Here is a 25004-nt window from a genome sequence, read left to right as displayed (position 1 = left end):
AGGGGTGACAGCTGAGATTTGTGGTTGAGCTAGGAGGACGTTGTAGAGAAACCAAAGAATGAAATGTTTGGCCACACATAGCTTGTACCATAGTTACCATCAAAAGTCTGCTTTTCCTTCTGAAATATGTTCCTTGGGAATTCAGAGTTCCTACATGAATAAACAACGTCAACTTCATGTCTGCTCTTTCCCACAGCCATCTTTGATAAGCTGGTCTCATCTTGCTTCAACAGCAAACATTTTTACAAGTTTGTATTCTTTTTTTTTTGATTATACATTTTTTTATTAATTTATTCTTGCTACATCTCAATGGTTATCCCATCCCTTGTGTCCTCCCATTCTTCCCCCCCTCCCCTTTTCCCCTTATTCCCCTCCCCTATGACTGTTCCTGAGGGGGATTACCTCCCTCTATATATGCTCATAGGGTATCAAGTCTCTTCTCAGTAACCTGCTGTCCTTCCTCTGAGTGCCATCAGGTCTCCCCCTCCAGGGGACATGGTCAAATGTGAGGCACCAGAGTACGTGAGAAAGTCATATCCCACTCTCCACTCAACTGTGGAGACTGTTCTGACCATTGGCTAGATCTGGGTAGGGGTTTAAAGTTTACCACCTGTATTGTCCTTGGCTGGTGCCTTAGTTTGAGCGGGACCCCTGGGCCCAAATCTGCCTATCATAATGTTCTACTTGTAGGTTTCTAGGACCCTCTGGATCCTTCTACTTTGCCATCCTCCCATGTTTCTCTCATCTAGAGTCCCAATAGGATGTCCTATACAAGCTCGGGTACAAGCTTGTATTCTTTTAAAAATAGTTTATTTTAGTTTGGGTTGCATGTATATGTGTATATTTGTTTGTTGGAATGTGCATAGGCACAGAGGGGCCTGTGGAGACCAGAAGAGGTTGTCAGTTGGCCCGGAACAAGGAGCTAGAGTTATAGACAGTTATGCATCCCTGACTTGGGTGCTGCGAACAGGATTAGGTCTTCTGCAAGAGCCTCAAGTGTTCTTAACCAGCCTCCTGGAGCCTGATCTTCTTCTTTTTCTTTTAAAAATATCATTTATTAATTTATTCATATTACATTTCAATGGTTATCCTATCCCTTGTATCCTCCCATTTCTCCCTCTCTCCCATTTTCCCCTTACTCCCTTCCTCTATGACTGTGACTGAGGGGGACCTCTTCCCCCTGTATATGCTCATAGGGTATCAAGTCTCTTCTTATATGATGACCAAATATGCTGGATTTTAAAGGCTTCACCGCCTTCCCTTCTAGCTGTTCATGTACAGATAATCTGATACTTCCAATAATTTTTATTTCTAATGATTTTACTAAACTCAATATATGCAGTTTTGCTGTCTTCCTCCACTACAAAAAAACAAACAAACAAACAAAAAAAAAACAAAAAAAACCACAACAACAAAAAAACCCAAAAACAAAAATAAACAAACAAAAAAACCTACCTCCTAATGTAGACAAAATTGTTTTGTGTGTATCTTTATGCAATCTGACAAGAAATAGTGGGCTAGGAGATGGGCATGGATATTTTTACTGTCATGGCAATAATATTTTACATTTCAGCTGTGCTTTTCACATCATAGCATCTTACAAAGCACCAGAGTTGACGACTATTTGGCGCAGTCTACCATCACATATCACCCTTTTAGAACAGGACCTGAAGGATTCAGGGTGGCTTCCACGTCAAGGGAGATAATAAAAACACATTTCCATCCACGACAGTGGGATCAGAGAAGGCATGGCGATTTCCAGGGTCTTCTCGGCAAGTCTTCATTGGTCTAGTCAGATCATAATAAAATTGAGGAAAAGAAAAACAACTGTTACTTGTTACACTTTTTAGGCTTAGAAATAGAGACAGAAGGATTGTGAATTTGGAAAGTTTCTCAAGTCAGGTCTTGATGGGGTCAAATGGCTTATCTGCACGCTCCCGGATGCCACACTGCTGACTCAAGACATAAGGATTCTTGTTCCTTTCTTTGTGTGCCTAAATTTAAAACAGGAAGGCTTGCCCACCCTCTTGTTTCTCTGTTTCTGGATGTACTGTTCTCTTTCTTCTGGTCGTTCTACCCTCTTCTATATTTTCCCTTTTCCTTACTCCCTATTTTACTTACTTTCTTCCATTTCCATTTTCTTCACATTATAATCAGAATTCATCATTTTCCTTCTTGGAGTTCATTTTAGCAAAACCCAAGTAAGTGGCTCTCACAGGACACTGACTTTTGAGGGCATGTGCTTCCAAACTTGGCCACGAGGGGGTGTGTGCGCAATATCTGTGGGATCCCTGCTGGAACAGAAGTTGGATGGATGGCTTCTGCTGTGCTAAAGAAAAATGTGCCTGAGAAAGAACCTGGACTTGCCATCCACCAGATCAAAAAAGGACTTGAATTGAAAGCATGTGGATACAGAGCAAGCAGGCTAGGTGTCTGTAGGTCTGTGCATGATAGAGTTGGAAGCCGTGAGCTTTCCTGTTTTTAGACTGAGTGGAATAGATTGGCTGAACATGTATATATGTGTGTATGTGTTTTTCTCTCTGTGTGCATGTGTATGCTCATATGTGTATGCATGTGTACATCAGAAAATGTATCCAGTTCTCCTTCCAACTTATGGGCTAAATCAACATTCTTACCCACCTCCTTAAACTCTGAGCTTCCTTTCAGCTGTCCCCTGCATTGAGTATGGGAGGCCTCAAGGAGTCACTCCTGATCTGTGGATGTGCTTTGAACTCTGAGGCCTCCTGCCTTCCAAAGTCTCTCCTACCCTTCCAGGGTTGCATCCTGCCCTTTAAGTGATAGTCACAGCTTATGAAATCTGTTTTCTATGGCAATGGCTGTAGTCAGAGAGCAGACTGGAACATCTTGGTGTCTTTTGCTGTCGCATGTTCATGATTGATTTCTAGGGGAGGCTGTGCCATCTTTTGGCGCCCTCCTTACATGACAAAGCAACTGTCTCAAAGATCTGAACAGCAGGGGTGTTAGCGAACGGCCTTCAGGAAGAATGGTCCCCTGAATAAATGTCTGCTTGCAGTGAACTGACCACTCAACCAGACACTGGGCCAAGGAGCAGAAACGGCTCCCAGGACACAGAAGACAAAGACTCTGTGAGGTAAGCATGCACAAGAGCATAGATAACGCTGGTGGGGAGAGCAGACAGAGCTGGGAAGCATTAGCACCATGTCTGTGAGGAGGTTAGTGAGCTATAAATCTTTGTTGTTGTTTTTCGAGACAGGTTTTCTCTGTGTAGCCTTGGCTAACCTGAAACTCACTCTGCAGACCAGGCTGGCCTCGAACTCATAGAGATCTGACTGCCTTTACCTCCCTGAGTGCTGGGATTACAGGTGTGCGCCACCATGCCCAGTTTGAGGTATAACTCTTAACTGACCTTGAAAGATGGGCACTTCCCAATGCCCCTGCTAGAGATGATGTCTGCCAGTGCCAGATTGGTAGCTGGTAAGCAAGGGCTGTGGGAGCCAGACTAAGACTTGGTTTGGATTTCTCCAGCCTTGATAATGCAACATGGTGCTCACCTCTCTTAAACAGTAGAGAGGGAAGTTTGTAGTGTGGGGAACGATCCTTACATACAGAGCCTATGACTGGTGCGCGCTCTGATGATATCAAGCACTATGGCAGTGTTCGACTCACCAGAACTAATTTTAAAAGGCCAGGGATGTATCATCTACCTCTCCCTGGGAGTGAAGGGCTAGAAGCAGGTGGAGATTAGGGGATGACAGCGATCCCTGTGGGACTGCAAAGACTGGCTGTGCTCCCTCTGGTAGCCTGGAATGATGGGTAAAGCTGACTTGGAAATTACTCCTTGCATCTCTGGGGCTGGGAGGCAAGACCTGGATCTTAGGAACTGGTTCTAGTTCTGTTCGCCACCTGAGGGACTCAATGAAGTGTGGACAGGAACCGTGGAGCCTTGTGCAAGGTCTGCAGGGGCATGATCCCCTTTGCCGGAGGTGCCACTGGAGGAGGTCTCTATTGCCGTGCTGTCTTCTAAACCCAGAGCAATCTCAGCACCGAGGATGGGCTTGACGAGCCAGAGTATTCTGGAGAGATCTCTAGGCTAGAAGGCCAGAGACCTGAATTCAATTACCACCTGCAGATGTTTGCAGGAAAGCTGTAACTTTCCACAAGACCCAAGTCTTTTATTTTCTAAAGGATGGGAGAGTTAGAGAGGACAGGATGGTGATTTCATGAAGAAAAAGGGAGTATTTGTCGAGACACGGAGGTGCCCTGTGGTGGATCTTAATGCCCATCCATACTGGTGGGTGGGAACAATTTTCTGAGTTTTTTACAGAGACATCAGTCTTCTTCCTTGGAGGACCTGGCATGGGCACTCACATTGCTGGGCACCTGCCCTTTTGGAAGGTTCTGAGAGAGGGAGAGGGTCCCCAGCAGATGCTTCAGCATCTCTGCTGTTGGGGGATGGTCTGATTTAATTTGATGTTAATTACTGCTTACTGTCTCCTGTGACTGATCTTTTGCTTAATAAAAAGCCATCCCACCTGGGCAGGGCAGGAAATACCTGGGGCTAAAGAGAGAAAGGAATTCTGGGAAGAAGGACTACCACAAGGAAAAAGGAGACCAGAAGGAAAGAGAGGAAGGCCGCCATGGGTTAGGTGGAGAAGAAGCACATGGCCGGCGGCATGGATGAAGAATCCAGCCCAGATAAAGAACATTAACAAATATTTCAGATTGTGGATGGGAGGTAGCTTGATAAAAGTTATTGGAAGCAGATGGCATGGGATTGAGACAGGGATCCCATGCCTGCCCCACTATGGGAGGTAGTTTAGAGGATTGCTATCTGCCCTGGCTCAGGTTAACCAAGGCTGTTTTAAAATATAACACGTGTCTGTGTCCTGATTGATTGCTAGCCAGGCCTAAAGGTAATACTGGTAGTATGTGTAATTTTAAAACAATACTCTGCTGTCAGCCTCATGGTGTATAGTCCTCCTCCCCAGCTGCTGGCGGGCCATCTCTGGCAAAATGCTCGGTTGGGATGGAACACAGATGTAGTGTCACGTGTCTCAGATCACTACCTGGGAAGGTAGGGTGGGGAGGGTTTAGAATACGAGGTCCTGGAATCTCAGCCTGACAGTCGTGGGACAGTTGGCAAAGTAGGAAATTACTCAACCTTGGAGATTTCTTGATGAGTAAATGGTGATAAACAGACTCATTCCTGAAGGTGTCCAGAGGACTATGCATAAAGCTGCCAGAGCAGCTTGGCACTTGGTAAATGCTTGATAAAGGTAATTAGTAAATGCGTCATAAAGATACTCAGTAAATGTTTAATAAAGACAATGATCAGTGAAGGTTTAGACTACCTAGGCATAGAATGGAAGACACAGGACAAGAAGCAGTGCTGTTTCAACAGGCACTCTACTTACCTTCCCTATTCCTTATTGTTGGTTAGAGAATCACTGGAATTCAAGTCTAGGGAGAAGAGGGAACACAAACCCAACCAACCAACCAACCAACTAACCAAAACACCCCCAAACCAAGCAAGAGGCATATGCTTCAATTGAGATGGGAAAACCTTCCCTCATGAACCCCACAATGCCCCTAGGGACTGCTGACATAGGTATCGGAGGTCCAGATGTGAGACTCAGACTTGGGGCACACTGTCTGACCAGACCAGCCTGGGGCTCTGGGGCAGAAGCAGGACCTACCCTTATGATTCCTTGCTTCTTCTCCTGGGGTTGTGCTACAGAATGACCAAGGCTTTTGTTTTGGGCTGGGTGCATGAGGATCCTATAAAATAATTTCTTCTCATCTCCATCTGAGAGATAAGGAAACTGAGGCAAAGATGACCTAACTTTGCTAAAGGGTCATAACTAGTAACTGGTTTATTTTACTGCCTCTTGTCAGTTTTACCTAAAGAGAGTCATGGGGGAGGTCCTTGTAGGGCACTCTGGAGTGGCATCTTACCTGCAACCAAGTGTAAGCAGGGTTCAACAAGGGATCAGGTGCTTGGGGGATTGCTCCAGCAAACTTTTCTGGTGCCCTCCCCACATCCATCCCAGGCAGCAGGAGTTGGAGACCTCTCCTTCAGACAAAATTTGTAGTGCCTCAGAGCAGAGTTGCAGTTCTGTGAATGGTTTCAGAACACAGGGAGAGGGGAAATGAAGCGATTTGGCTTTCCTGGGGAAGTCTTGAGGGCTGTCAAGGGACTCTGGCATCCATTGTTGGGACTAATATATATCCTCTGAACAAAGACTCCAGGGGTCCTCAAGGGATAAGGAAGGTACCTAGGACAACATTTGCTGGGGTTTGGTTGGGTGGTTCAAGGAAGACAGAAGACATCACTACCCCTGTGAGCCGCGGTAGGGTCTCTACTGGGGACAGTTTAGAGAGGTTCACTCATCCATGTCCAGGTACCATTCTGTCCGTGGGTAAGAAGAAGGGCAGCCCTGAGCAAGTCTTGGAAGACAAAGACAGTCTGAAGGGCAGGCGCTTTTACATAACCGACCTCTGCGCAAAGGGTCTCAGGAGGCTGGCATTTCAAGTCCGGCCCGGCGTTATTTTCGTAGAAGTATCAGCAGATGGCAAAGCGAGCTAAGTTAGGCAAGTACGCGGAGCTTTGGAGAACGAAGCGCCTGGTCCGTACTGCTAGCTCCCATGGTAGGCCCCGGTGAACCTGGGCTCCCAAGCCTCTGCCCTTGTCCCTCCTCCCTAGGACGGGTGACCTTGGACGCTCCACTTGACCTGTGAGCCTCAGTTTCCCAGACTGTGCATATACAAGGCAAAGCTGGACAGCTTAGAGGCGCTCATCGGGGAGCTCGGGATGGAGACCCCGGGTCTGGGGGAACATATGAACCCCTACGACATCCCCGCCGCGAGCCCGCGCAGCCCCAGTGCCCCCACGAGGCGGCGCGCGCCGGGCGGTCGGCACAGTGCGCAGGCGCGGCGGACGGGGCGGGGGAGGGCGCGGGACACCGCGCGGTGACAGCTCAGAGCGCGCGGGGCGGCGCGCGGGTCGGGTCGCAGCAGACCTAAGCATCGCCGCGGCTGGCGGAAGAGTCCGGCCAGCGCTCCTCGCTTAGCCGGCCAGCTCTTTTCGCTCATCCCGCCGCCGCCGTGCAGCCCGTGGTCCGCAGGGCGGTGATCTGGGGCTCCACGGGGCCGGGCTGAGCGGCCGCCGCCCGCCCCGAGCCGCCGCCGCCGCCGCCGCCGCCCGGCCGCCCGCCCGGCTTGGCCGCCGAGGCGCCTGGCGGGGTCCGCGCCGCCGGGGGCGGGCGGCTCGGGCTGCGGGGCGGCTGGCGCGCGCGCGCCGCGGGGCGGAGAAGCGGGCCCGGCGGCCGGAGAGTATGGAGGAGAAGTACCTGCCGGAGCTGATGGCGGAGAAGGACTCTCTGGACCCCTCCTTCACGCACGCCCTGCGCCTAGTGAACCGAGGTGAGCGTGCCGGCCGTTAACGGCACCCGCGCTGCCGGCTCCGGGGAGGAGGGAGGAGGCCGGAGGCCGGGCATCTGCACCGGACTGGAGGCGCACCCGTGGGGACCCTGGTGGACCCAGGTGAAACTTCTGGGCGGAGGAAAGCAAGTGTGTAGGAGCCTGTGTCTGGGCGGATCCTGGGTGAGCCCACTGGAGAGGGAGAGTGGGGCGCCCCGGGACCTGGGCTGTTTAGGGTGTCCAAGGAGCTGGAAAAAAGCGCTGCAGGGAAATGGATGGGCTTGGGTGGATGGGTTGCGTAGGACGTGAAGGGAACAGGTGCTTGGGTTGTTAGTGAAGTTTGGGGACCTTGGAAAAGGTTTAGGGTCAGATCCTTCAGGCACGAAAGAGGAGCGGAGCCCAGTGGCCCCAAGGGAGGAGCCCAGCCCCTCTCCCACGGTTGTGTGTGTGTGTGTGTGTGTGTGTGTGTGTGTGTGTGTGTGTGTGTGAGTGAGCCACCGGCTGGGCAGTTTGCCGTTCCTGGGGGCGGGCACTCATGCTAGCCTGGCAGTCAGGCGGCCCTTGGAGGACTCAGTTTGGGAGAGGAGGCTCGCCAGAGAGCCAGTTCTTGCTCGCCCTTCCTCTCTTTGAGACAAGCTGGGCGGGTGACCCCTCTTTGGTGGCAGGCTCGAGGTTGAGCACATTGCCAAAGGAACCACCCGCCTGTGCCATTTATTTTTACACTCCTTCAACCAGCGCGGGTGGGAAAGGAACCGGGGAAGTGCCAAGGACAGGGACCCTGGGCTTTATGGAGGCACGCCTACCCAGGACCAGTGCTCTTCGGGTCTACTTCTCTGGCTTCCTGAATCATCTGCTGGGATGGAAGGTAAATGAAGCTTGCCTTCCCGGGATCTATCTGCTTGCTACACACCCGCGTCTAGGATAAACGTTTCAGAGGCAGATGGGCTGGGAACCCCTGGGCTTTTTATTTGTTTTGTTTTTCCTTCAAGGAAAGGACAGAGTCTTTTTATCTGGTCAGATCTGTAACCATTTTATGAATCACTCTGTGTAGTGGTTCTTAGGCGTATACTGCGCTCAGTGCTGGCCCCGACTCTTATTGTTGTGAGAGAAAGATGAGGCAGACATATTCTATTTGCGTGTAGATACCCATATTTTAGAACCACGACCTCTACTACTTGCCTATTGTAGACAGTTGCCAGGAGTCGGCTGTTGTCGCGAATTTAAGCGTCTTTGAATTGTTGAACAGAAATATGTTTGCCAGCCCCGTCCGTTAATGACATGCTTATTTTAATTTCTTTAATATAACAGGCTTGTGAGTAATGGGCATTCACTCCTCAATTAGAGAAAAAGAATTTAAGTCCTACTGCCTGGTCCTTGTGAAGAGTTTTGTAGTTAGATTCCTGCAGTTAGATTTGTACTCTTCACTTTTTATGATTTACATATATCTTTTGCTGCCTGCTGGGCTGTCATCTCTGTAAGAAATTTCTTTGTACATTGTGTGAGATCCGTGGACTAGAAACGGCCTGCACTATGAAACCAAGTACAGTTTGCCGAGCGGAGAGACCAAATCAAACTTGGGTTGTACTCAATCAGGAAAACCGGGTTTAAAGGGTAATGAGCTATTCTCAAAGTCATGGTTATTTTCCCTGCCGTGTTGTCCTAGCCGTGTGCTGTTTAGATGTTCACAGATGTGTGGGTTCCTGTGTCTGCTGGTGTTAATAATGGCTCCATCTCCTGAACCAGATACCAGGAGGTGTTATTTAGGGCTTGTTTGGTGTTGAACTTGGTTGCCTGGCTTTTCATCAGGAACGTAATTCTTGTAAGAAGTACACTTCTTACCGATGAAGGACGCCTTGCTGCTAGTGTGGTTCTGCTACCGTGAGTTTTTATATGACTTGAGACGGAGGCTGATACCTCTGCCATTTAAAATATTAATTATGGTCTGTTATGTAACTCCAATGGTACAAGTACCTTTAAAAAAATCACGTCTGAAGTCAGCATTTGGGTGAGTTTTGGCAAAGTTTCATTTGAAATCTGATAGCCACCTTCCTCCTGGTCATATGAAAGCATTGCTATTCTTATTTTGCTATATATTTTTTTTTTCCTGTGAGGGAAGTCTCTTTTTAGAAGTTATGCTGGAATTTCCCACAGTAGGGAATGATTGGCACTGTAAACCTTTACCATGGTGTGGCATGTACGGAGAGACTAACATCTCCAAAGCTCGCAGCCCTTATGGTTTAACACAGTTTTTACAAAGTTTCTCCAAGCACTCAGTATCTGGTTCCAGCCTCACACTGCCTGTGGGCAAGACAGTCATTGCTTTCCTGGGAGGCTGCTGGGACCCCCGCTGCAGCCTGTGGGCATTGAGAATTGATTTGAACCTGTATCTTCTATCTTGAGAGGCATTCTTCTTTCTACATGGGATTTCCCAAAAAGAGGAAATGAACTCTTCCTGCATGTTAATTTAAAACACTGTTGAAATCAATGCAGCGAATATGATTGTCCCTGTTTAACTTAATGTAAGAGAGGGAAATAGTAGGTTCTTTAGAAAGACTGATGTTCTTCTGTAAAAGACAGTGGTCTCTTTCTGTACTTCCTTGAAGAATCAGACCTCCACTGTAGATTTCATTCTGAGGCCAAGGCACCTGTGAATTAAAGCCCTCAGGCGACCAGTATTTTAGCTTAGTAATCAGCACCGCAGGATAATGAGACAGTTTATAAATGAGACGTAGTCATTTTAGAATGCAGTATTCATAAACATTGATCAGCGCCCCGGCTGAGATACCATTGTTGTTCCTGTCTTTAAGTAAGGGCTTGGGTGGATATGCTGTCAGGTACACTCTCAGCTAGTGCAGGTGGCCTCAGCCTTTTCTCCAGGACCGTGTTTCATGATGGACGTGAGTTATTGAATTGACTTTTAATTTCCAAAGGTAGCTGCTTTCCTCTCTTTGCCCCAAATGTAAAATTTCATCTGCCAACAAAAGTAAGAAGAGTGCCTCATTGACATTAAGACGGAAGTCAGGCTTGGTAAGAAATGGAAGAAATCGGACTCTGGTGTCTGCTCACTGTTCCCAGCTTGCTCCTACAGTTGTGCCTACTGGGTGAACTGCTGTGCTTCTTGCTTGGGAGGTTGGTTGGCGAGGAGAGTGGTGTTGTGTACTCGTGTTGCATTTGTCAGCAGGAGGTATTCCCACTTAGGAAACCCTCTCCAAATGTCCTGTGTGCTGATTTGCTCTAGCATTCTGGTCAAGGTTTGGATGGCTCCCTGTCCAAGGCACAACCCCGTGTTTTTAATTACCTGATAATAGATGGATTGGTGGCTATTCCTGGCCAAGTGGAGTGAAGGCTGCAAGTGAGGCAGTCTGTGTGCCCACACTGATAAAGGCTTTGTTGCTATTTCAAAATAATAGTTTTCACGTTACCTCAGTTTCTCAAATATTAGGGTTCTTTGCATTAATTAGGCTATATATGTACAGAGAGAGGACCATTAGCCCATATTTCTTTGTAATGAAAAAACCTTTTTGTTTGGGTTAAATGTGCTCAGACTTGTACAGTGGGGGCTCAGCAGTGAGATTGGCAGAGTGGTGTTTAGGTGTGGTGCAAATATGCTTCGGAGTGTGATTCTCCACTTCATCCAGGGGAAGCTGCCGTTATTTTGTGTTTGTTTGTTTGTTTGTTTGTTTGTTTTTAAAAGTTGTTTCTATTCTGGTTGTGAGTGTTGTGGTTTGCTTTTGTAGGAAATGGATGCAGTGACTCGGTTGGAGGTCAGCCACTTCTGAGTTTTATGCATCTTATAGAGGGTGTCAGTATTCCAGCTCATGGACCTTGGGGGCCCAGCCTGTGTGCCTGGCTTTTTGTGCTGGGTACTGGAGCAGAGATGGAGAACTTGAGGGCCCTGTGCTCCACGGTGGGAGAAAATGAGTTTCAGTGTTATAAACGTCTTCTTTCCTCAGGAACTTAGTCTCTAGGTGTTCTTCTGGGATACTGAGTCACCACAAGGTTCAGAGGGGCTAGAACAACATTTCTGAAACCCTTCTTTCCCCAGGGGATGCTTGTGTTCTTATTACTGCCAATACCCAGGGGTGGAGAGGCCTTTGGGCTAGGGTTTTAGTTGTAGAATAGTCTGAAGTGGCACACTTTCAGGACGTGAGACTCAAGGCAAAGCTTGGTTGTTGGTTTTGCTGTGGTATTCTGTTCTGACCCTTGGAGATCCGGCAAGTGAAGGTCCTGTTGCTTAAAGCTGGTGGACACTTGGGAAGCCTGGCTTCCAGATGTGTCATTCCTTCTTTTTCTCCCTGACCACACTGGGTTGAAAGGTACATGATATGGTGTCTATTTTTATTATTTTAATTCTTCCCCCTTCAGATTTCTGCTTTCATTCTCCTTTCCTCTCTCCACTGAAGGGCAGGGCTCCATTGCTTTTTTTCCTTGGCTCCAGTGATGCTTACCTTTGTCTCCTGGTGCTTACCTTTGTCCTGTAGTGATGATGCTGTTTAGCTCTTATCAGGTTGCTGGGCAAGACGGCCTGGTCTTAACCAGTCCTTGTGTGCAGGTCATAGCATCAAGTCTCATGCTTGGGCCATGATCTCCATCCTTCACAGTTGTGCAATAATTAGCATACAGGTGGAAGAGTGATTGTGCGCCAGAAATGCAGAGCCACAGAGGAGCTCTGTTCCTAATGTCTGTGGAGCACCAGGCCTAGGGGGTGGGGATGAGGTCTCAATTTCAACAGCAGGGAGGAGGGAAGGGAGGCTTTAAGCTCAGCAGCAGGAGAGCATGCCGGCGGGGGGGGGGGGGGGTCCTACCTGTGGAGGAACAGTAGGGGTCTTTTTCAGGAGATAATGAGAAGATGTTGTCAGCTCTGCTTAGAATCAGATGTTTATTTACTTTTATTCTTTCCTGAGGATTTGTTAAGTCAGTGCACTCCAGTGCAATCAGTTTTCCTTCTCAAATCCATAAAGAAATGATTGGGAAAAAAAAAAACAACACAAGTAAAAACAAAAAGACAGTCAAACTAGACTCCTGGAAGCTCTCAGCACTTGTCTTACAATTCTTACCTGAAGGAGTTAATTTGCTATTCCAGGCGACAACCAGAAACCTTTTCTTTTCTTTTTCTTTCTTTTGTTTTTCTCTTTTCTTTCCTTCCTTCCTTCATTCTTTTCTTTCCTTTTTTTTTTTTAAACAGGGCCTCACTATGTAACCCTGCTTGTCCCAGAACTCATAAAGTAGACCAAGCTGGCCTTAAGTTCATAAAGATCCACCCTCTTGCCTCACTTCCTGAGTACTTGGATTAAAGGTGTGTGCCACTGAGGCCCTGAACCTGGAAGTCAGAGGATCAACTGAACTGCTGTGAATGCCAGCTTCAACTTGGGAACCTGTCTTAGCATGGATTTCTATTGCTGTGATGAAACACCATGGACCAAAAAGCAAGTTGGGCAGGAAAGGGTTTAACTTTTAGGCTTACACTTCCACATCATAGTCCATCATTGGAGGAAGTCAGGACAGGAACTCAAGTAGGCCAGGAACCTAGAGGCAAGAGATGATGAAGAGGCCATGGAGGGGTGCTGCTCACTGGCTTGCTCCTCTTGCCTTGCACGTATGTTTTATAGAACTCAGGACACTGGCCCAGGGATGTCCCCACCCACAATGAGCTGGGTTCCCCTTCATGGCTCACAAATAGAGAAAATGCCCTCCAGCTGGATCTCATGGAGGTGTTTTTTTCACTGAGGCTTCTTTTCTGATGACTCCAGGTTGCGTCAGATTGACACACAAAACCAGCCAGTACAGTATCTAAAGACCTCGTTGTCACTTGTCATCCATTTTTTTTTTTTTTTTTTTTTTTTTACCAAAGCAGTAAGCAAGATACTCTTAGCTCTGTCGCAGTGGTTATAAATGGTTAAAATACAAGCTACCACATGGAAGGCCTCTTTAGTGGCCTGTGCTTGCTATGCGCTATCTCTGACCCACACAGGGTCCTGCAAGGTCTGTACTTTTATCCCTGCCTTGCCTCCTCTTTTGCCCCCTAATGAAGCATCTCTGCTCCAAAATGGAAAAAGCAGTGGAGATGGTGCCCATGCTCAGACTGGAACCTCAGTCTTTGAAAGGATACTTTAAGAAAGGATATAAAAGCCTGTTATTCAGTGTTGTTTTTAAATAAAAGTTTGATTATGGTAGAAGCCCATTAGGAACTTCCGTTGGTGATGATGAATTTTTAAAAGAGGTGTCTGAAAATGTACTCTAAAAGAAAGGCCGCCCACTGTGTTCTGGGCTCTCCAGCCACACTGTTGAGCTTTTGTTGGGTGTTCAAGGCGAGGAGGTTGGCTTAGGCTTGCATGTCGGGAGTTGGAGGAAGCAGGCCAGCATGGCATAGAGAGCGTGTGAGCGAAGTCTTCTCTCAGGGCCTGCTGTGTGGAAGAACTCCTGTGGAACTGGAGAGCTCTTTGCTTTTAGTTCTTGGTCTGCCAGCGGATCAACTGGTTCAGAATGTCTTAGATTCTTACTCAGTCTGTGGTCTAGGGAAAGTCCCCATCCTTTCAAGCCTGGCTCAAAAAGGAAAACGAAAAAGAATGTTAACACACAAGATCATAGTTCCATGAGAGAGAGAGAGAGGGGGGGGGAAAGGAGAGAGAGAGAGAGAGAGAGAGAGAGAGAGAGAGAGAGAGAGAGAGAGAGAGAGAGAAGGAGGGAGGGAAGGAAGGAGGGAGGGAGGGAGGGAGGGAGGGGGAGAAACCAAGGTAAAGCAGGTGAGATGGTATGAAGGTTGCTTGCGTTGCACTTGGAGCCTCAGGTAGTTTGGGTACAGCAGTGTGACTGTGCTAACTTCAGTTCCTTAAATTAAGTGCAAAGCTTTCCACAGGGGATCTGCTGAGCAGAAGATAGTCTATGCAGTACAGCGGGTAGACTGCTTGCTGCCAGTGTGGAGACCGGTGGGGGCCATTTTTACATAGGAAATGGCCACACCTAACTAGGAGCAAACTGTGCAGAAAGAATCCTGTGATTATGGAAGGTGACACCCTTCAGGATTGCCCAATTGCCTAGTTTGTCACACCCTCAGTTTGTTCATCTGCAACTTGAGGACCCCATGTGTGTATGGTTGCTGTGTTACACATGTATAGTGCAGAATACAGTGGGCCTATATTATTTCCTGTTGTTTTTGTAGACTGGCCCAAGACAGGTATATGAGTCCAGTGATTACACACTGATTTTAGCCCTGCTGCCTACAGCAATGTTATGAGAGTGTTTTTAGTGTTCCAGCCCTGGACACAGCACCGAAAAGAGAAAGTCCTGGCTTAGGAAGCTACTTACATCCCCACCAGAATCAGCAGCAAGGGTAGGTTTCATTATGCTAGTCCAGGCAAAACACCGGAAGCCTAAATTTTGTTCTGTTCTGTGTTGGTTTTGTTTTTCTCGAAACAAGGTTTTTCTTTGTAACCCTGGCTGTCCTAGGCTAACTTTCTATACCAGGCTTGTCTCGAATTCATAGAGAGCCACCTGCCTCTGCCTCCTGGAGTGCCAAAGCCTAATTTAACAAATGAAGTTGCATAAACATTTTTATGACCACAGCTTAGGGCATGTGTGGGCACTGCTTCCTCAGCACAAGAGAGCTTGCTCTGAGGTGAGAGGTTGTAAATTTCCATGGTTTCTACCAAGGAGCCCCTGCTGCTATTTTCAGGATTTTAAAGGTGTTTTGGCATATTACTGATGCTCTTCCTTTGTATGGCAAAGTGTGTAGTTGTGAGAGAGCAACCTTTTTGTCTCTCCTTTCAGCATAAATCCTACACTTGGGGTCAGTGTTGGTTTGAGGTCCCATTGAGAAATTAAAAGGGGCAATTTTCACTCTCCTTTTCCTGGTGTTCTGTACATAATATACGGCTGTGATATGCATTTCTTCCACTAGATGGCGCTCCACCTAGCTGCAGATCCTTCTTCCACCTGTTCTAACTTTTGAACTGAAATGACTGTTGATGTACAAACTTGTCTTTCTCTGGGTTTTCATGCATTGATACTATTTTTTTTCCAGATTTGGGTTATTTCCTGGGCAACATTTCAGGGTACAGTGGAGTGTTTTTGTCTAGTTGCTAGTGTTTCTGGGTTCCTAAGAGGTGCAGTGCTCCATTGCTAGTGTGCTTTTCCCACATTTCTTTTAGTCTTGGTACTACTGAGTATAGTTGGTTTTGTCCATCTCATTCTACAGATAAAGTAAGAGTGGTCACAGGGTCATCTGAGTGAGCCATGAGACTAACTTAGAGAGGGCTCTGTGACCCATTGAAAGACTGTAGAAACACTAGGGTGGACACTTTATAAAGAGATACCAGGATGGTCTGCCTTGTGGCAAGGGGCTGTTACACTCTCATGGAAGGGGAATTACAGTTTTCACAATTAGTTGGCATGTCACTATGACAGTGTGTAAGCAAGTGACGGAAAGAAAAGACTCATGAGTGGCTGTGGGGTTTTCTACCTCTTCTTGCCTTTGTTGCTATTGAATTGAATGGTGAGTTCGAGGGCCCGTCAGGGGTGGGCTCAAAGGGATTTGAAAACAAACACAGCTCTCTTTTAAAGTGATTTTTTAACAGGACTGAATACTGGGTCACGGTATCTAGAGACTGTTAAGAATTCCAAAAGTTTGTTTTCATTGCTGGAAGTAGTATGTATTGGAGCACTTGGAACAACTAAGTTGAATTGTGAATATTTAACACTGCTAAGTTGAGCCGGGACAGTATTGTCTCTGTGTTTAGCTCATTTGTTGTCACTGAGATGAAGGGACAGTGGTATCTAATGTGGGGTCTTCACCTGGTCTTCTTTGGTCCCCATGAGCTACCTTTTATATCACTCCCCAGCCCTTGCCTAAGTTGACCAGTGCAAAGTTGATTCCCTGCTTTCTGTGGGGAGGGCCTGGACTTTCTTACTGCCCTCATTTCTTTGTCTCTTGTTTTCAAAGTCCATTTGTGCCCAGGGAGCATAAACAGAAGTTAACCACTTAGAAAAAACCTTTGTCTTAGCTCTAGGCTGCTCGTAAGCCACAGTTAGCGGAAATGATCCCCCGGTAAAACTTGGACTATTATGCAGAACAGGATAGTCTTGTGTCAGCAAATGTGGGATCATGTCTTAGCTCTGCCTTTGTGGCTGCACTAATTCTTCTTAGCCTCAGTTTTCTGTCTGGAAAATGATGAATAAACACATACCTGTGCTCTGGAGTGTGTGTGTGTGGTGTGTCAGTGTGGTGCCACGAGGAGTCGCTGTGGCACACTGGGTGTGTAGAGAGCATAGAGCAAAAATGGCTGCTGCTGTCGTCATCCTTGCCCTCGCCTTCATTATTGTTGTTAATATATCAATCAATCCTTTTAAAGATATTATTATTTCGTGTGTGTGTGTGTGTGTGTGTGTGTGTGTGTGTGTGTTTGCATGCATGCCTGGAGAGTCCATATGAGGGCATCAGATCTCTTGAAGCTGGCTTGTGAGTTGCCCTGTGAGTGCTGGGAACAGATCTGTGGCCTTAGCAGGAGGAGCAAGAGCTCCTAACCCCAGAGCTGGCTTCTCCAGCCTCCTTTTTCTCCCTCACACTGTATCTTATTGGATGGTCAGGACCCTGTCTGGGAGGGAAACATGCTAAAGACTGTTCACAGAGAGGGTTATGTGCTGTGGTAGAACTCACAGGGTTAGGATGCTTTCTCTGCATTTTTCAGGACCAGGTAGCTTTTTGAGCTAGATGCTGAGAACTGTACGGTCAGTGACTTGGTGCCAGCGCATTGCATGTAACGTCTCTGACTTCTCTGTTTCCCCACATCTTCGTGCTCCTTTGATGCTACCTTGTAGCTATTTATCTGTCTCCTCTTCCTCTAATATTCAATATACTTCTTCCCCCTTGGCATTAAAGATTTATTTTGAAATAATTTAAAGCGTATATAAGCTTTATTTTATGCTTATTTTTATATTATTTCAATATTTATATTATATTTATATTAAAAGGATAGTGCTAAGACTCCTTTACACCACCTGTGTGGCTTCACTGCGTTAACTAAAATTTACTGTCATTTCTTCCTGTGTCCTCACTGTACGTTCACGACTCTCCTGATGGCGAGATGCGTGTGTGTTACTCGGCCTTGGCTCTGATTGTTTAACATCTCTGCGTATTCCTCTAACAGGAAGGGCCTGCTCTTGCAGCACTGTACAAGTTCACATATGATGCTAGCCTCTCACTCAATTCCATACCTGTCTTTGCCATTTGTTCCATTTCTGCCATTGAGGGGTCCAGATCCGGTGCACATGTTGCATCCAGCTGCCACGTTCCCAGTGTTTTAGTGTCACCAGCCCTCTGCCTTCCCCGACCTCTGTGGCCATGCCAGTGTTACTGGGATAGCATCATTAAGTTTGGGCTGTCCCATTCTTTTGCACTGTTGCGGAGGAGACAGTGTGTCCTCTGTGTATGAGGACACATGATGCCAGAAGCTTCAAGGCACTGGTGATCAATTTGGTGACCTGTGGTAGTTATGCTGGCACCTCCCCCCAAATAAACTGTCTTCTTTTATAACTACTTGGTGTTTTACTGAGAAGATAACTTTAAGGCTAAATATTCCGTTTTTGTCAAACTGTCCCTCACAGACTTTGGCACCATTCATACTTCCTACCTGATGCATGGCTGTGGGCGTGGTGTTTATAACATGGCACTTTTCTAACTACTGCTCGAGCTACATTTATCAGCTGGCGTTCCTCGGGACGGGACATTTCTTTTGCCTTCTCTCTGTCCATACTCCTTTTCCTTACCTCCCTCTGTTCACTTTATCTCGTTTATCTTGTGCATTCATGGATTGTTTTAATCAATGAGTTATGAGCCTTTACTGTAGAAACTGATGCTCACATTTGTCCCTCATGTGGTTACTAGGAGCCCTTTGCCCTGTCCCCTTGGTCCTTTTGAAGGAATTTTCATTTGGGAAGAGAGCTGGTTTGTTATATATCCATGGGTCCCACATCAGTGTTTTTAACCAAGGATATATCAGAAACATTTGAAAATATAGAATCATTATTAGACATGTATATATTTTTTGTTATGTGAGTCATACACAATTACATAGTATTGGGTACTAATACATATTGTAGAGATGATTTAGTGAACAGAGAGGATACGAACAGCTTAATGTAAGCAATCATCACACTGTTTTACACCGGGGATTGAGCGTCTGTGGATTTGGGTATTTGGGGCAGCATCTTGTGCCAGCCCTGTCTTATGCTGTGTCCTGGTTTCTTTCAGCGTGGAATGCTCATGTAAACCAGGGTCTGGGCTGCTGTAATAACACTGCTGTCAGACCCCTTCCTCAGCAGTCTGGCACACAGAGGTCTGAGGCAAGTCTGTAATTGTGTCTGTATTTGTCTTCACGCTAAACTCAGGTTTTTGTTTTTTGTTTTGTTTTGTTTTTGTGCCATAACCAAAGGCTAGATGTTTTTGAGGTTTGCCTTCTATTAGATTCCCATTAGTATAGGGAGAGCAGAGGGCACAGTGGACAGTATATAAATTAGTGCAAGCATGTGTATTGCGATCAGGCTTTAGAAAAACAAGCTGTGTGCCACGGGGTCAGCCCACCCCGTACTCATCTCATGTTAAAGGTTAAATACAAGATTTGGTATAAGTTTTGCTGTCACCCCCAGGAGAGACACAGTAGACAGTGCTTGTCTGAACTAACAAAGGATAATTGTGAGCTACATCAACTGCGGACCACATTTTTCTCTCATGTAGATCTTTCCAATGTCGTACAATTTGCCAATGTGCTTGCAATATGAGAGTCTTTTAAGCCCTTTTTAATGTATTATTATATTGGAGAAATAGTTTTGTAAAGTTAGGAGAGTAAGTTTTTGTGGCACAATAAGAGAGTTGCCTTCTGTGAGTGGGGTAGAGAGGGTATGTGTGCATGTGTGCATGCGTGCATGCACACGCACACTACACACATGCAGAGGCCAGGGGTCTAAATCAGATAGATGTCCTTCTCAGTTGTGCTCTGCTGTATATTTTCAGACAGGAGCATCCACTGAAGCTGGACTTTGCTGATTCAGCTAAACCGACAAGTCCCATGGTTCTGTTTCAGGTTCTGGTTGTCTGCTTATCCACTGCTAGGGTGCTGCATGTGCTGCTGCAGCTGGCTCTTGGCTTGTGTTCCTCTTGCTTACATGACAAACACAAATGGAGCCATCTTTCCAGCCTGCCACTTCCTTAGTAAAGGCTGGCTAAAGACAGACTGCACTGTGGGGTATGGCCCCTGGCTCCTCCCTCCCCTGGCCTTTGATGACTCTTGCAGGCTCAGCAGAGAGGCAAGATTTAGTACCAGTCAATTGGGTGAAAAACAATCTCAGGATTATACTTTTCTTCTTGTTGCAGGATAGATATTTTTCCCCCCTCACATTTGTCTTGATGTAATGTATTACTTTAATGTATTTATAAAGGGACTTTTTGAGAGCAGTGACAAGAGGGTTTTATCTGGAGTGACCTTGTTCTCAGAGGAAGGTATGCCACCAGGAATGGTCACCTCTTGAAACATACTGTCTGCATTGGAGTAGTGTTTGACAATGAAGTGGAGCCCCGTTGGCCACAGCACACAGCAGTATTTTGACATGGAAATGTGATTGCCCCCACATAAGACATCTCCAGTGGCTCTGGAACAAACTAGGCTTTTCTAAATGGTCTCCTTATTTAATTTTAGTATCTATTGTTATTCCTAGATATCTAAAGTGAGTTTGGAGCATGGCTGAGCAGGTAGATCTTCCATCCACCAGCAGGCCTTCTGGCTTGTTGGCAGCAGCAGGAAGTGACCTCAGCCCTGTCTTCGGATTGGTGCACAGTTCCCCCCAGGGCCACTGTGTGGTGGGGTGAACTTAGCACACTGCTGCCCTCCACAGGGCTGCTGCCCTTGGAGGCACCTTATGCTTTCTGAGGTTCCCGTTCAGTTAGCAACTGTTTACTGCTTTTCTTTGTTTTTACATGAAAAGCCTGAGGCTTTATTCTTCAATGTCTCTGCATCCCCAGATGCAGTGTCTGCATCACACACTGGGAAAAGACTTTCTTGGCTTTTTGACCTAATGCCCGTCATTTAGCAAAATGCTAATCAGAACCAATAGAGATTCAGAGTTCCAAGTGTTCCGTCTGTGCAGCCCAGGCTGGTATCAGGTCACTAAGCATCTCACACAGATCTAGAATTCAGTCTTTCTGCCTCAGTCTCCCAGTCCTGAAGTTACCAGGCATGCACCACCAGGCCAAAGCCTTGCTCAGTATTTTCAGTCTCCAGTGACATAGAAGAATACAAAGATTAGAATTAAGAGGTGTAATTTACCCATTCCTAAGTTGTGTTTTGGATGGTTCAGTTCTATAGTTTTGTCCTTTTCTCAGCCTTTATAAGTTAAGCTCTGCACTCTCTTGGTGATAAGTACCGCAGATGACTTCAGTGTCTTAGTCCCCAAATGCTCTTGTGCAATCGTGTGTGAAGTGCTAATAAATATATCGTTAAGTCCTTAAAATTTAGTCAACCTTCCTTTTCCCAAGTCTGGTGAGCTAGCAGCACACATGCTTCTGTTGCCTTCCTTCAGGGAGTTCAGCACAGAGTACTAGGCCCAGAGATTATGGCTCTTGGGTGCTTTTTTTGAGGTACTTAGAAGACAGCCTAAGAATTCTTGGCTGACTTGTTTGGGTAGCACACAGGGTGACTACCAGTGTAGAGTTGGGGAGCTAAATGAAGATGAAGCATGACTTTGCACTGCGAAAACCATAGCCTTCCTCTCAGGGGCACCACTAGCAGGCAGGCAGGGCATGTGTTTTCCCTCCCCAGTCTCCTCAGGCTAGGGATAGCTTCCGTCCTTCTGTATTGGAAGCGTAGCTAGGCTGGGCTAAGTGCTGGAACATGGAGCTGGCTAATATGTTATCCGTGCTTAAAGAGTTTCCAACACAGTGGGGAAGCAGCCAAATTAAAAGACATTTATATTGTAGGGTGGTAAGTGCTATCATAAAGACAGCCTGGATACTGCGGCCCAGCTTAGGCGCACGCGGCGCAGTATTCTAGTCAGGGGTGGGAAGAGGGACTCCAGAGTGACCCCGATGGGGAGCAGGGACATCCTGGGCACTGCTGAGTCTGGATGATGAAGGCTTTTCCCTAGTGTCAAAACGTGGCCTCCCTGAAGGCTACAGGCCAGGCTCTGTGTCTGCTATGTAGCAGAACGGACTCATGCCTTATTCATCTGTGTTCCTAGTGCCCAGAGTGGTCCCTCTTCTTTAACAGTGCTTTGTACTGATCCCACTGTGTCAGTCTCAATGGATTTTTGGAGTTCCTACTCCCAGGAAAACCTAAGCCCCTTCTATGTAAGGAATGTGGCTCTTTTGTGCTGTGTTGGGCCCTCAGAGCAGCACAGCTGTTGGCAGAGCAGAGAAGTAGGAGGTTTCAGGGTTGTCACTTACGATTCCTTCCTTCAGCTTGTGTTGGTTAGGGAGGGCAGTAGATTGTTTTCCTTTTGAGTGTCCAGCAACTGGCTTTAAGGAGAGGTGTCACCTCTCGGATGGCTACATCAGGCTTGTGAAGCCTGATGCTTGAGGCGGCACCGGGACAGGAGAGGGCTGGCCGAAGGGCAAGCCTCTCTTGTCACCTTTTCCTACCTTCATAAAGAGTGTATGAGCTGAGTTACACTTACAGGCAGCTGCTTTTCAGATGGGATCTTAACCTCTGCTGCTGCTGCTGATCCTGATCGTGACACCCTGGAACTCCAGCTGCTAAAGTGGACCAGAGCCCGGGGGGGGGGGGGGGGTAGGGGGTCAGGGGAAAGCACAGGCTCACCCCCTAGAAGACTCAGCAGCCCCTGTAGCTTCTCTTCGTCTCTGACTTTGGGTTGGCTCACGCCATGGCAGTTGACTTTACATTTAGTGGTAGGCACCATGCAATATGCACTTGGTTTGTGGGTGCTCTTAATGCATGTGAGTACACTGACTGAGAATGCTTAGGCTGAGATCTTGAGAAACTTGAATGTGAATCCTTCTGCCTGCCTGGGGCCTGCTTGACTCCCGGAGGAAGCCACAGACCTCTGACACAGGAACCACAAGAGATTAATGGCCAGCTCTTCTTCTTAGTGCTTAGGGCTCAGTAGAAAGCACATGTAGCACCTTCTTCCCTGCTGTCTCTCTTCTGGGTTCTCACTCTGGTCTGGTTTGCTCTCTTGAGGGAGGCAGTGGCCTGATCCACACTGCGTAGTATTTTAGAGCTTTCTTACTGTAAGAAGAAGCCACATGACAAGAGCTGCTCAAAAAGAGAGCTAGAGGAGGAAAGATCTTTTTGTGGACAATATCTATTTATTTATTAATTTATTATTTATCTATCTACTTATTTATTGTGTTTTTTGTACAGAAGCTCCATTAATTGTCCCTCTGGCTCAGATGTATTGGTAAAGACAGGAGTTGATTGATATAGCCTTGGCTAAGGAGAAGACAGGGACCCTTGTTATACTCTATGGACTTGAGTGAAGTGGGTAATTCTTTTGCCTAAGTGAACTGTTACTTCCTAGTGAATTAGTGAAGTGAGGACACTAGCTATGGCAGTTTCATAACTCACTTAATGCACTTTAGTAAAAGTATGTCTATTCCAGTGACCCGTAGGAGGCTCTTTTTAGAATGTTTTTTGATCTGTTTGAAAATGTCAACAATAAACCTTTGCAATCAAGTTGATTTGGCCTTCTTACATGAAGAGAAAATATTAGTGTCAACTGATAGTCCATAGGTCTACAAAGAAGAATAGTATGGCTTCTCTTTTTTAAATGTTTATAACAGATTTCAAATCTTGCATTAGCTTGAAACCTGCCTCGGTTCCTTTGGTATTGCTGTAATAAACTACTTGAAGCCAGTTCACTTATACAAAGGTTTATATGGTTCATGACTCTGGTGGTTGGATCATTCTGCCAGCATGGCCTCCTGAGGTGATGTGGATCTCTTGGCTGCATCAGTGTGGCAGAGAAGTGGAAGGGAAACCCACCGCATAGAAAAGGAGCCAGAAATCTGCACATTCTTAAAGAGCTAGCCTAGACCTAAACCTCTCTAGTGGGGCAACATCATTTCATGCATGGGATGGCTCTTCTAGGACCCATTTACCTTGAGGGAGTTGCATCACTAAGGACTGAGCATTCACAGCATGAAGTTTAAAGGACAAACCAAATCCAGGACACAGCGGAACCTACTGCAGTGTGCTTGAAGGTGGCCCAAGCTCGCGGGGTGGGGGAGGGGGTGAGGCAGGCGAGGCAGGCTAGGCACTTGCAGAGTCTTGCTTAGCGTGCCCTCATTTGAGTTGGCTCTTCCTCAGACCCGGGGTATTTCTCTGCTTGGTTTCTTGGCATTTTAACTTAGCCCCCTTGCTCAGTGTTACTGAGTGTTTGTGTAGTTTAACATCCTGAGTTCTTTATGAACAAAGCCTGGAGTCCTCACGGTTAACATCACTCATTCACTGTAGTTCAGTAAAACTGACGTCCTTAATTGATTTATATTAATGAGCGGTATGACTGTATAGAGGAAGCAACATTATTTTCTTTTTCAGTTTTCAGATTCTGAGCTTTAAGATCTACTTAAAATGAGTCTGAAGAAACTGATAGTGTGTTTCTTTTCTGTGGTTGTTGTGACAAGTTGTTACAAATACAGTGGCTTCATTACCTCACAGTCCTGGCCTGAAATTGCTGCGAATGCCCTCGAGTAGGTTGGATGCGCTGTAGAGAATCTGGCTTTCCTCTTCTGACCTCTGAAAACTGGGCATGGGGTGGGCTTGCAGATCCTTCCATGAGGCCGTCATCTCTGCTCTGTGTCTCCATTTTTGAGGCCTTTGTGCTTGTTCTAGCTCACACCTGTGATGGCTAAATCTGGGCTTTTACAGCTTGAATTCCTGCTAAGCATCAGGCTGTGCCGGGAGATTGACAGGCTGCATTCTCCCAAACCCCAGAACCATCTTCTGAGATGGAGGTAAATTCCATATTACCTGTGGGAAAAGAGGCTCTCGTGGTGGAGGTGGGACTGACCTAAGGTCTCATGGCTGGTGTGGAACTGAATACAGTGTAGGTGGAAGGCAGGCTGATTCACTTGCTTCCTTTCAAATAATTACAGTAAAGTGAGAGGGAAGGGTGTTAAGGAGTTGATTTCTCCTCCTTTCCACTTCACAGCGAGGCCTTATTTGTATAATACTCAGAACATCTGCCAGGGCGATTGCCAAAGGTTTGGTATAGCATATCAGAAGAATGCCCAGGGAGCTAACTGACTCGGTAAGTCCCCCCCACCCTTGTTCCTTTTTTTTCTCCCACTCTGCGTCTCATCCACTGTTTGTCGAACCTACTTTATTAAGTTTATTATTGTGCTGTTTCTTAATTACTACTTCTGTTTTCTCCTAAAGTAGTTCCTTCTAATCCTGATGCTCTGCAGTCCGCGAAGTGGAAACCATTGTCTTTATCTTCAATGAGACTCTCAGAAAGGCAGGCTGAACAAGGTTGCCAAGTGCAGTGATGGGACAAGACTCTGATTTGGGCCCATTTGTTTTCAAAGCTGTCTGGCTTCCCAAATAGTTGGGTGACTAAGATAGAAAACTAGAACCAGGGGGGAAAAAAAAGGTAAAGGT

At 46.7% G+C, this 25004-nt stretch overlaps 1 protein-coding gene across 1 annotated transcript in view; it reads left to right on the top strand.

Annotated features, from left to right (window-relative positions):
• The first annotated feature begins 7264 nt into the window (after positions 1–7264).
• Positions 7265–25004, top strand: part of Khdrbs3 (KH RNA binding domain containing, signal transduction associated 3) — a 147097-nt gene continuing 129357 nt past the window's right edge. Inside the window, exon 1 of the mRNA XM_051159570.1 lies at positions 7265–7404. Coding sequence (XP_051015527.1) covers positions 7317–7404 — 88 coding nt within the window. The 5' untranslated portion in view covers positions 7265–7316. The remainder of the gene's footprint in view (positions 7405–25004) is intronic.

This window comes from Acomys russatus, chromosome 17 (genome assembly GCF_903995435.1).
Source record: "Acomys russatus chromosome 17, mAcoRus1.1, whole genome shotgun sequence".
NCBI classification, from domain to species: Eukaryota; Metazoa; Chordata; class Mammalia; order Rodentia; family Muridae; genus Acomys; species Acomys russatus.
The sequence above is the reverse complement of the archived record's forward strand: the minus strand, read 5'-3'. Positions and strand labels throughout refer to the sequence as shown.